The 13,219-nt window shown below is 41.0% G+C and overlaps 1 protein-coding gene across 1 annotated transcript; it reads right to left on the bottom strand.

Annotated features, from left to right (window-relative positions):
- Window positions 1–980: 980 nt before the first annotated feature.
- Window positions 981–12,851, bottom strand: RNF8 (ring finger protein 8). Its single transcript, XM_068675087.1, has 8 exons — window positions 12,783–12,851; window positions 11,654–11,782; window positions 9,332–10,072; window positions 8,080–8,142; window positions 6,326–6,415; window positions 5,390–5,497; window positions 4,249–4,453; window positions 981–2,364 (listed from the first exon to the last, which is right to left on the bottom strand). Exons 1-8 carry the CDS (start codon window positions 12,849–12,851, stop codon window positions 2,219–2,221), a joined length of 1,551 nt encoding a protein of 516 aa, XP_068531188.1. The 3' UTR covers window positions 981–2,218.
- Window positions 12,852–13,219: the final 368 nt, after the last annotated feature.

Raw genomic sequence — 13,219 nt, 5'->3', positions numbered from 1 at the left:
ATTACTACTTAGCGTCTCTCCTTGGACCTTTACATTCCATGCTGCTATTGGTAACAGTGGAAAAAGTTTAGTAGTCCACTTGCATTTTGGGGCACCTGCTGGTAACAGTTGCAACAGTTTAGTATATCACTTGTATTCTGAGCACATCCCTTTTCACCAGAATATGAAGAATATTCTCTATATTCTAGTGAAAAAGGGGACACACTGAGAAAGCATACCAAAGAGCTGCTCTGTTACTAGAAGTACCATCTTCTTCTAGAATATTCATAAACACCAATATAACAAAAATAAATATATTTAGCAAAATTAAACAACCAAAAAAAAAAAAGCAAAGCACCATGGAAGAGATACAGCATACAAGAATTTGCAGTTTGAGGTAACCAGAATATTTTCCTGCTACTCCTCTTCAACAGTAATGCCTGTTCCAAGGTCAGGATGTTTCATAAGTGTTTCAGGGAGCCCTCTTCTATCTGACATTCTAGAGAGCATATATTTAGAAAATAAACTTTCAACAGCCCATATATTTTCTAACATTAAAAGGACAAGAAGAAAATTCAAGATGTAATAGCTTCTTCACAGGAACAACCTTACATTAAGGCTTTAAGAAAGGTACCTGGCCCACAGATCACATATTTTTCCCCTGTGCTACCATTCAAACCTGCCAGAATGCACTACTTTCTTAGAATAGCATCATCATTCATGCACCTTTTTAATGTTATATTTCTTCAGTGGAAGATATGATTGTACCTACTAAATTACCATTATGATAGCCACTGCTAACACAGGCTTAAAGAGCTGGGATGTCTTTTATCAACTCCTGCATACAACAGTCTTTCAAATAAATTTAAAATTGTCAAACTGCTTAAAGCAATCAAAACATGAAGCAAACAAGGTCATAAAAATAAGACAATCTGGGTTTTCTAAAAAATTCTAAGGTAACTAGGAGAAAGACACATCTCAAGGGTTGCACCGAGGAAGGCTAATGCACAAATGGGTTTATATTTTCCATCTTAAACAAAATGGACATAGAAACAAGAAATACATACAAATACCCAAAGAAATACTACAGATGAGAAAAGCTTTCTTCATCCTCCTCTCATTGATGTAATGGTAAAAGCTTTCCAACTAAAAGCTAAGTCAAAAGCATACACCTCTGAGAAATGAATTTCATAGACAATTTTGTATTATTTCACATAGGCGATAGGATGAGGCAAGACTTGCTCAGTCTTAGGGACGCATTATCTGCTGTGAGGGCAATACAAGACACAGCTCAACAGCAACGTTTTGTAAACAATTGACCTAAGCACTTCCTTCTGTCTGTGGCTGACTACAGATGCTGCTCTCCTACCCTGCCAGTGGAACATTTTGCTCATTCAGCTAGCAGTACTTCTGAAGAGGCCAAAATTCCTCTCTGGTACCGACAAGAACTAAATATCTTTTAGAAGTCACTGCTAATAACTTCTGGATGTGCTGCTTCAAAATTCTACAACTCCTTATGCAAAAGCCTGAAAGGGAACAAACCAAAGATGCTATATGAAAAGGGCACAAGCTAAGGAATTCTGGAAGATTTAATCTTCTCCATCGCTACCCAACAGAAAATGAGTAACATCATCTGAACAAACAAGCCAGCAGTTTAGCTTATGATGCATGTAAGCACGTAAAGCTGATATGACCCATAACCCACTCTTTGTTAACTTTAGTGCCAGAAAGTCCTAGGATGACTGGAGCTGACAAAAAGTTCAAGAGGAAAACCCGTGTTGGCATGTTTTTCTGATATACCTCTCCTGTTAGGTGGTGGGAATGACCAAGTTCTCAAATAGCTTGTGCCATTTCCTCTGCTGGCTGAATAAGGGGACCTGGTGTACACATTTAAGACACTCCATTCACTCAGGAAAGGGCAGCAATGCACTCAAACATATATACCACACTAACCAGGAGGTCACAAGTGATTGTGGTAACCTGGGTTTTATGTCAACTATCTAGCATAACACCAGCTTGCTCTTCCACAATCCAAATTCTGTTTTAGAGATTAAGCTTCTGTACATTCATTTAAAAAATAAAGTCCTTCTTCCAAACGCTGCTACTTTTCATCTCAGTTACGGCCTCTTCATGGAATCTCTCCTTCCAGATGTCCAATCCATTCATCCAGCAGTAGTAAACCAAATAGCATGAGGTTGGTTCTTGGCAGCACACAGGCAAACCAGTCCAAAGTTAGTGTTTAGATAATGCAGTTGCTTTCACCATGGTAAGAATCCTCCTCAGAGTCTTCACTGTCACAGCTGCTCACCGACAAGATGGGGTAGATGGAAGGAATGACACTGCTGTCATTGTCCTCGGCTGGGTTCACCAACATCTTCCATTTCTCTGCATTCAAAACAGATACAAAAATTAGCACCAACCACTGTACCCACAAATGCACACATTACTAGTTTTCTTTGAGTCTTATAGCCTCCCACTGTCAGCTTATATTAGGTCCTTCAAGCTACAGGGCATAAGTATTTTTCATTTCAACTTTCAGCATTAAAGAACTCTTTTTTTGCCTGTTAAGTTTCCTACAAGGCTCTTTCTGTTAATATAGCATGTACGAGAAGACATTCTGCATCCCTTCAGTGGCCCACAATTGGCAGAAGGTAGCAGCCAGCTGTTACAGCACGTTGCCAGTTAAGAAAGGAAGAAGCGACAAAACAAGGTAAGGAGCTCTCAGTAAGTAATGGCAGTGAACAGCCATTACTTCTCGAGGGACACCGAAGGCCCCATGAAAATCTCCACACATTTAAGAGCAGTAAACTGGTGTCCCTTATACTACAGTTTATTATCTGACAAGGCTTCTCAAGTGCTACCTGAATCATTATTTCCATGTCAGCTGATTCTTTCTCACGATTTCATCTTTAATTAGACATATGGCTACCTTCATTTGGATAGTAATGTTTCCATCACTGAATAAGATGGCCACACAAAGCAATTCTTCCTTTCCCCTGAAGGGTGTCATGGCAAATCTACACGACTTCCTGCAGCTGATTATTTTATAGTTACAGCATCTATCACACGTGAAGGTACGCTACGGGACAATTTTCCACCATATGGAAATGAAGTGTGCTCCAACAAAGGCGACACTTTGTCCAATCACTACTAGGTAGCTGATGAGGCACTTCAGCCGTGCTACAGCACACTCTGCAGATGTGCACATAATGCAAGAGTGGTGTCAGCTCTGCAGAGGTGAAAGCAAATCACAAAGCCATGCTGGACAGCCTCCAAGCAGCACAGCACCTCCTGAGAGAATCAGGCTACATTGGTTAAACAGGTGGTGATTTCAGGTTAGAATTAACCCTGCTTAGCGATGTCATTCTATGTCACCATGGAGGATCTGAAATATTTCGAAAGCACCTCTCATTATGAAGGACTTCAAAAGGCTCAACACTTTGCAAAAGAAAGGATCATGCACTTATGGCTACAATGGGAAATCAGGACAATTACTTAAGGGAACACAGCAACAGGAATTCATTAAGGGGTAGCAAGAAAGAAAAGACTTTATGTTTCGGCACCTAGATACCAGTGTCAAGTGCTCTAGAAATAAAATTGGAAAGGGGCAGCAGAATAGGAATACTCCTATACTGGAATTTTACCTGCAGACCTTACTGTCACGCAGTCTTTCAGCTACAAATAAGACACAAGGTTTTGCGTTAAGGCCACAGAGGTAAACTCTGTAAGAATGAGTATGGGAAAGCAGCTGCCGTTTCAGCCACATGTCAACATTCTCTTCAGAGGTTCCTGTGGAAGTCTAGCACATGGAAGAGAATTCATTTTCTCGTGAAGCATCACTCTCCTGAGTTTCTGCAATGGTGTAGCCAGTAGTTTGATCAAAAGGCACATGGTAAATTTGTCAAGGCCCACTCTATGTAGTTTTGCTTTTCTTTAGGTTGTTCTGTTTCTAAGACATCACTATCTTATGGTTAAGTCTTGCAGCTGGACTGTGCAATTCGTACTGAAGTCTTTTTTCAAACTTTTTATTCTGCTCTACTGCGCGATAAAGCTGGTTATGCAACAAACCTTAAAATCATTTCCCCATCTCAATTGTTGCTGATTCTGCCAATAATGAATATTTATCCTCATACACAACAGGAAGTAATTTTCCAGTATTTCTGCTGCATTCTCTGAGCATCTCCTTAGTATGTAGGTGCCAAAGAAAGGTGTAGAAAATAGGTGAAATGAGAGATTGTACTCATCATGCCACATCCACCCACCTCTCACCTTTCCGCTCTCTGATCAGGGACAGGCGATGCTCTCTCATCTCCACGTCCAGGTTTTCTACCATCCTATCAATGCAGTTATCCAGCACCAGAGAGCGCGTCTTTGACTTGATCTCCTGCCTGCAGATAGGGCACTCCACTTTACGTTTTGTCCACTCATTGATACAGTAGGAGCAGAAACTGTGCGCACAGTTCAGAGTGACTGCCTGCGGAATTTAAGGGAAGGATATTTCTCAGAGCGTGCTTGCTCACACAAGCATTGCAAAATTAAAATAACATCAAGGTCACAAAAATTTTAGATGAACGCTTCTTATATGGTAAGGGTGGGGAGGAAGCACAAGGGCCCTTCCTTGACCTTTTACAGGGGTCGCACATAAAATAACATTCCTATGCCAGAGTACAGACAAGTTTTAAGAGTTGGTTAGTGTGTTCACAGTAAATCATAGCAAGTCTATAGCTACGGCAGAGACAGAGAGAATGAATAAAATTATTTGAAATGGTCAAACTATGGAAAAAAATCAGGTACTACAGAATAGTAACTTAAACTACTGAAATCAGAAACTGAAATTTTAGCTAGCCCTTGAGTCATTATAAGAAGACTAGTAGCAGTCTTCCTGTAGTAGAATTGGAAGTAAGGCAACTGAAATTCTAGCACAACATGAACAGAAGTTGGTATTTCAGACAGCATAGGCAGCAGTCGACATATAAATTTTATTTGATTAAATAAAGCTGGCCAACTTCTCAAAAGTTTTTAACTGAACAATATAAATGATTCAGAACTTGATGAACACTGCATCCTCCCTTCCTTTACTAACCTCTTCCTGTATCTAACCCTGAAGCTGTCCGATCCTAGTCAACTTAAAGCAAGGCCCACTACAAAATGACTTCTGCAAGCCTGTATGCACCTTAGGATTAAGAGTTCATCTCTATGCAGGCAGAGACATTAAGGCTGAACCTGCTGTCCAGCAGAACATTAAGGCAGACAGAATGGGATTCTGGACCAACCCTTACCACAAGTCACCCGTTTAGTCTGTTAAACTGAAGAAGAAAAGAAAAAAAAACTCGACTATTGCTTTAGCAGAGCTAGTGAAAGCTTCTCAACTCTGTTCTCTGCTGGCAAAGCCACGCTGGCTTAAACATACCTCAATGAAGTGTTCAGAACAGATTGTGCACTGCAGCTCATTCTCCAACACGTCATTCATCTGATTCAACACTTCCTCTTTTTGGGCTCTCACCTTTTCCTTCTCTTCCTGTCGGAAAAACAAATATGTTCACTTACTAACAAAGTTTTACTCAATATAATATTGGTGGGAAGTGTGTGTGTGTGGGGGGGAATGTAGCACAGGTAAAAACCTCTTTGTGACATGAGTATGGCTTAAGTTAACAGAATGATTCTTTTGATGCCTGAGCCAGAAACCCAACAGACAAAATACCTCAAATATTAAAAAAAATAAATTGAGAATGTAAAACATTTACTTGCATTTTTGTTTTGTTTGCAGTTAATTAGGCTCCTACCTGTTCCATCTTCTAAAAACAACAAAAATTATTCCAGCTGAAGCTATACATTAAACAACAGTTGCAAAGATGCCCAAAATAAACAAAAACAAAGCCAACAGCCAGAGGTATGAAACATCATAATATCTATAGGTAAGACACAGCACTGGATCCCTTAATTATCTTCCACTCATCACCTTGTGACACGGGCAGAAAGAAACATGGCTTATCACATGAATTATTAAAATGTCATGTTTCGGTCCTACACCCCTTGTAGGATGGCAGGAACACACTGCAGTTTTACTTAAACTGAAAATGAAGCACCCACTTCTTTTTTTCCTTAAATGAAGGACGGAATGGGTCTACTTCTCCTGCATACCACATAATTCAAGTGCCCTGTTTTCTGTATGACTGGGAAAGATCTGGTAATGACTCTTCAATAGTACTTTATGAACAAGGCAGAGTATCTTTCCATGCACCCTCCACGCATAAGAGATAACACAGTCAAGGCAAACATTAAATAAACCATTTCTGCTGCTGCAGCATCTCATTTCACTTATGGAAAGCTCAATTTTATTCCTTACCTTGGTTTCTTCCAGTTCTTTATTCTTGGCTCGAATTATCTCTTCGAAATCTTTTTTATTACGGTTCAGTTCTTCCATCAAAGCGTGATGCTGTAATGACACCATCCCAGAAATAAAACTGTCATTATAAACTACCCTATTAAATATACACAGCTTTAATCATGAGGTTCAGCATACTCATTTCTCCTGTCTTCTCCTAGAAAAGCGAAACGTGCCTGTATGAGCTGGGGCATTAAGTTAAGGCAGTTTACACAGAACCATAGAACAGCTTGGGTTAGAAGGACCTTAAAGACCACCTGGTTCCAATCCCCCCGCCATAGCCATGGACACCTCCCACCAGATCAGGTTGCCCAAAGCCCCATCCAGCTTGGCCTTGAGCAATTCCAGGTGATTGGGCATCCACAGCTTCTCCGGGCAGCCTGTGCCAGTGCCTCACTACCCTCTGAGCCAAGAATTTCCCCCTAACTTTAACCTAAATCTCCCCTCTTTTAGTTTAAAGCCATTCCTCCTTGTCTTATCATTATCTGTCCAAGCATAAAGTTGCTCTCCATTTTTTGTAAGACGCCTACTGACCTCCACCTGGACACAGAGCCATTGACCACCACTCTCCGGGTGCAACCTTCAAGCCAACTCCTTATCCACTGAATGGTCCACCCATCAAATCCGTATCTCCCCAATCTGGAGATCAGGATGTCATGTAAAACTGTGTCAAAGGCCCTACAGAATTCCAGGCAGATATATCAGTCAGTCTTCTTCTATCAACTGATGCAGTCACCATCACAGAAGGCCACCAGGTTGGTCAGGCACAGTTTGCCATCTGAAGCTGTCTCAGATCACCTCCTTGTCTTGCTTGTGCCTTGATATTGCTTCCAGGAAGATCTGTTCCATTACCTTTCCAGGCACAGAGGTGAGGCTCACTGGTTTGTAATTCACTGGCTCCTCCTTTCTACCCATTTTACAAATGGAAGTGATGTTTCCCTTTTTCCAGTTACCAGGGACTTCACCTGACTGCCATGAACTTCAAACTGGAAGGTGCTGTCAGTCATTTATGGCCTTCCTGGTGTCATAGCACCTCTCATCCCCTCTCACAGGTTACTCTTTTTTGTTTGTACCATGAGTCAATTCCCTTTTTGCAGTAACACAAATGACATGTAAACTCCTACAGTTTTATAAAATAGAAGCTAGCAGCACTAAACAAGATATATATATACATATGCCATGCAATCATGAATGAGAAGAGAATGGCTTAAAGTGTACAGCAAATGAGCTCATGCAGTTCACAGTAAAACTCACCGTAGAACACAGAAGTAAAAATGAAAATCTGACAGTAGATGGCACGTAAGAGGCATTGCCAGTGCCACTACAGAATGATCCTGCCCACCAGATGGTAGGATAGGAACTTCTGATTTTTTTTTCTTCTGGTTAAAACTGTCAAAGCAGCTTTCCCAGAACAGGTACCCAGCAGAAAGACCTCGCAAAACAGCCCACCAACTTAGGGAACAAATTCAACAAATTCATTACAGCTACTGAATGCTTTCAATGAGCACACTCGTGTGTTATCAGCTGGCAAACAGCTACTCCCAAGAAGGGAAGCCTGTCACTTACTAACAGCAAATTGCTCTGTAGAAGGTGCAGACAACCTGATCTGCACTTGAGCCACAGTCCTAGTCTTCCACCAAGAGGCCACAGCAATAAGAAAGATTTAAATGTATGAGTTACACAGCAAGACCGAACTTAGACTCGTAACTACTTGCCTCTTGCAGGACCTGGGTCAGCTGCTCCTTCAGATTCTCTTCTCCTTGTTGCCACTTTACTCCCTGAGAAAAAACAAAAAGACATTTTTGCTGGAAAGAAAATACTGGAGGAAGTAAGAAATACGCAAAAAAAGCATGGGAATAAAAATGACTCTTTTGCCCATTCCCTTAGAGAATATACTGAAAGAAACAGCACTGATTTTAGGTGAAAGCTGAGAAGGCTCACTCTCGTGCTTCATAAGCACTACTGAAATTAGAGCTACCATTTACTGTGAAGAGTTAAAATGAAGGTATCATTTACAGTTACATACTTGGAACTCCTCCATGTTATTTCAGATCCAAAGGCACTGGAATGTTCACAGAAGCCAAGAGGTCAGCAACAGCTTAAACATGAGAAAAAGCTGCACCTCTATCTCTGAATGCATTTAGAGAGGTTAGACATATCTACAGCTTCAGCTGAACTGCTCTTTGTGCCTAAGCACACAGCTCCAGACCTCCTGTATTTCTATTACAGATGTTTCTCCTTTAGCAGCAGACTTTAAAGGAAGTAACTGATAAATTATGAAAGTAACCCCAGACGAATTCCTACTTCCTTTAAACCAGATTTCAAGTAAACACAAACAGCAAGGTAGGCTTGTATCTTCTTAGCTTAAAAAAAAGTTATCAGCACACACATACTGCTTGAAGGAATGTGCAGTTCCAAGAAAGGTTTTTTTGTTTTGTTTGTAAGTAAGAAAAACATTCCCTTCCTCAAACTCTGAATTAAGAGGTAAAGGAATATGATAAAGCTCTTGGAAAGGGAATAGATTTCCCACGTGAATTTAGCGTTGATTCTGAAACAGCCATATACCAGAGAAATTCCCTCTTAAGGTGAATAATTTTCAACTTGTCCTCCTTGTAGCCACAGATGAGGCAGAGATTTTTGATTTTGTATTTAAAAAAAAGTTGGTTTTTAAATTAAAAAAAAATGCTTTTTTAACCTGCTGGTTTTTTGTTTTGTTTTGTTTTTTAATTTCGCATCTTTTCCGTTTGTAACCCAATCCTTTGTCTCTCACGTTCTTTTGGTACACATTCCTAATAGTAAAATACTTCTGTAACAGTTTACACTGGATTAATTAACAGGAACATTGTTTCTGTTGCTATTTTTGTATTGTTCAAGATCTTTTGTGTAGTGCAAGATCAAGATCAATGCCATATTAGGCGTTCTACGAAACCCAAAGCACGCAGACCAAAAAGATCACCGCCATCATACCTCTAGATTCTGCTGCTCTTTGGAGAATGTCTTCTCCAGCTCTTCCATCTGCTGTTGATGCTGCTCTTGTTCTGTGCACAGCTGCTCCTGCAATTCCTGCAGCTCCTGTTCCATTGCTAGGATTGACTTCTGAGCAGCCTTCCTGCGCTTTTGCTTCGCGTTCAGAACTGCTGTCTGTTTATCCTGCACTTTCACTTTTAACTCCTTTATATCTCCAAGAGTTTTCCTCAGCTTTTCCAGGCCACTCCACGACTGAGAAAGAACAGAGCCTTTCTGGTCCTTTGGTGCGACAGACACAGCTTTCTCGGCTTGCACAGGACTGCTACGCACTGGACCACCGTCCTCCTCACTTGAGCCAGGAGAAGGCAGCTCGACATCCATCTTCTCTGCCAACTCCTCTACCTCTTCTACCCTTCCACATGGTTTCCCCAAAGGTTCACTGTCATAGGACACTCTGTCTCTTTTGGATCTGGAATTTGAAGGGCCTTCTGATCCAGATGTCTCTGATTCCTCCAAACTAAATTTACGTTTAGTTCTTGAACTCTTAGCTTTCCCCAGGTCATTCCTTTGGGCTAAATAGGGTCTGATTTTCTCCCACTCCTCTTTAATTACTTCATACTCATATTCGGCAGTCTCTCTGTTTTCCAAAGGCACTCCCAACTGGATACGGTCTCCTTCAGTTATAGGATAGGTCTTTGAAGGATCCAGGCGCTGTTTATTAAGCCACACTCCATTCAGACTCTGCAAACGAACAAAGAATCGGCAAGATTCAATATGCAAGGTTCAACACACAAAGCCATCTGCAAGTTATTTCTGGCAACTGTAAACATATCCAGTCTTTGCAGTACTGCAAGAGAAACGAGCTAACTCTTGAAATAAGCATTGCAACATCCAATTTATTGCCTCAGTGTCCTGTTTATTACGGTTACTGTGTTATAATATTTACCTTGTATTATTACTACGTTACAGATTTTTACTTAGAAGCACTAAGAACAATACTAATATATGTACTTGTGCAGACAGAAAAGAATGAAGCCTAAGGGAAAGAAACTACCTAAAAGCTTCGGAGGTGATACAAACTATCCAACAGGAAAGATTGCACAGCACTGGAACGTCCTATGTTCTTGTTGATGTAATTATTTTTGACAATGAATGGTACCTGAAATCCAAGAAACTAGAAAGTAAAAATGAGCATAGCTTGCACTGCTGAATGCAAGGGGGAAAAAAAAAAAAAAAAAAAAAAAAACAGTTCTCCATACATAAAAGATGAATATAAACAAGAGGGAAAATTGTCTTCAAGAGCTGATGTTCCCATCAGGAGTTTTTTTTTTCGTTTGTTTCTTTCTTTCTTTAATTAGGCAGTAGCTCAAGAAATGGTTTTGAAAGACAGAGCAACTGAACTGTGCTCAAGATGAACTGCAGAATCATTAGGAACTGAGATATCCCAGGGATTCAATAAAACAACTTGACAAAATGGTAGCAGTGATAACACAGAAGGTGTTAATAGTTGATCTGCCACTGATGTTTTCAATCATACAAACACTAAGTTCTCAAGATGATACAGGTACTGCAATAGAGTTTTGTTTAAGAGTAGTGTAATTTCAGTAGCCACTCCATTTCTTTCTGCAGTATCTGTCATTGACCCAAACATCCTTCATATCTGTATGACGTATTGAAAACTTGTTCTACATTAAGTTGCTGATTCTGCATTTTTCAGCATGAATGAGAAAGAGCAAAGATCACGTTTCAGAAGAGATCGCTACTGAAGTCAAAGTGAGACCTAACAAAAGACTGCTCTCAACGCTTTATTCTGTGTTCTAATCAGCTGAGGAGGAGTTTAGCAGAAATGCATTTGATGATCACACAAAATATTATTTTTTCCAACAGCAGATTTTCATTGTAGTTTATTATAATGAAAGCAATTTTGTCACTGCAATGAAGAACATCAGTTTACCATTTTATTAGCTACACAAGAACGTTACCTTTCTGAATGCTGCCAAAAATCATAGTTGTTTCTTTTCTTTTCCTTTAAAAAACAGCAACACAAAACAGGTTCACAGACAGCAAAGTGCCTGTGTGGGACTGTAATTGTCTGAAAAATGCTATACCAAGAGACAAGCCTACATACACAAAGCACTAAGGTCTGCATCCCAGCTGCAGCAGACTGAAGCTTCCTTCTACAAGTGTACAACAGGTAAGACACGCTCCCAGGACCATCCATCACACTTATATTATAGTCAAAGACCATACATTGTTCGAACCCAAACAGGGCATTGTTTACAGGCAAAGTGAGAGTACAAGGTCTTTGGTCAGCCTCTGTACCTTGTTATCCTTGACAGTCCACTGCCCTTCTGCATTTTGCTGGAAAACACAGTGGTTACGAGAGATCATCAAGGGACAGGTTTTTGACACCAGCTGGTACGTGAGATCTAATCCTCGGCCGATAGTCACCTAAGAATAAAGTCATTGAAATTAAAATCAGCAACAACATGGTAAATTCAGATCATATGGTTTCAGTTTAAGTACAGCACAAATCTATCTGGATTAGCATCTTATAGGCATTTCCCAATAATTTAGGATAATGTTGGGTGGCGGGTTTTTTGCATTTAAGAGTAATTAGAAAATGGAAGTCTGTACAAAAATTTGAAGCAGTCTCTTTCTCTCATGTTGACAAAAGTTTGATTGCTATTGCTCTTAAGCAGGTTACAGCCTTGGACTCATGGAAATTTTCCTCAGCAGTCAAGCTGCTCTAAGCAGCCCTCGCTCCATCCATACCCCACCTTATTCATAACCTAACTGAACAACACTTCTTCAAACCAGTACAATTGTATGGACCTCAAGGTAATTTTTTATCCTCTTCTTTAGCTAGCAGCACCTGTTCAACTCTCTGTAACCAGGAAAGACACAGGAAAAAATAGCCCAGAAAACTGGCATTGAAAAAATGCATATGTAATCGTTGCCTTAAAGCACGGTACTTTTGTAAATCACACCATCATCTCAAGGCCCAGAAACTACACTACATGCAGTTTGTAGCCAGCAGTGAAAGTGATCTAAATAACCTGATTAGAACCCAACAGCATCTTCTGGAAGGAGATATAATTTAATGGTACAGTTTCACAGTATCTTATTAAATCTGATCTATTTGCAGGCTGCCATTTAAAGCACGGCTCTGTTCTCCCTCTCTCCACTGCCTGCTTTGCAAGATCTGATTATTGCACTCATTTATATTATTCATCTGCACGCTGCACAAGTTTCCAGCCAGCTCAGACAGCTTGCCATGGAGTTGGACAACCATGTGGCTCCAATGCTACAAGAGCATGTAGCCAAAGAAGCAGGCCAAAACACCTTTTGGCAGAAGCCCACAAGTTAAACCAGATGCACTGGTTTCACTGGTCTAAAAGTGCACTCTTTATAAAGTGCACCTTTTATTAAGGCTGCAATCTCGACTCACTGGCATCACGCCTTCCACTTTCCGTGACGGCAAGGTGTTGTGCTGAAGGAAGGCCCATTCCTTGCACATTACCTGAGCGGGTCTCGTCCAAGAGAGGCAGTGACACCGTGACACCAGGCGGGCCACAAGCAGAGCCAGCTCAGCCAAGACTCCCCACTCAACTAACCGAGTCCCCGTGGGTTCCCTAATTCAGGTGCATAGCTGAGCACACCTGCACAATGCCTGGCTCCAGAGCAATAAAGATAGAGCAATAAAGCTGTGCACTTGCTCCAAGAGCTTCCTAGGGGCAAAAGGGGCTTTAAGAGGGGTTCCCTTCGCAAGGCAGAGCCCAAAGGTGCTCGGTGCAGCACGGACCCCTAGCACTGATGTGGGCGGTGGGTGTTTGTGCAGCTCCCCCTCCACAGGGCTGAGCTGCAGGGCAAGGGTGCAAGGACCTC

Source organism: Anas acuta, chromosome 3 (assembly GCF_963932015.1).
Source record: "Anas acuta chromosome 3, bAnaAcu1.1, whole genome shotgun sequence".
In the NCBI taxonomy this organism is placed as follows: Eukaryota; Metazoa; Chordata; class Aves; order Anseriformes; family Anatidae; genus Anas; species Anas acuta.
This window is presented reverse-complemented; position numbering and strand designations above follow the sequence as displayed.

Excerpts from the sequence above, each read along its gene's own strand:
- RNF8 (XM_068675087.1), bottom strand. The coding sequence starts at position 12,851 with ATGTGCAAGGAATGGGCCTTCCTTCAGCACAACACCTTGCCGTCACGG. Across the intron at positions 10,073-11,653 it reads GGACTGTCAAGGATAACAAG|AGTCTGAATGGAGTGTGGCT; the intron begins GTACAGAGGCTG and ends GTTCGTTTGCAG. Across the intron at positions 2,365-4,248 it reads CCTGATCAGAGAGCGGAAAG|AGAAATGGAAGATGTTGGTG; the intron begins GTGAGAGGTGGG and ends TTTTGAATGCAG.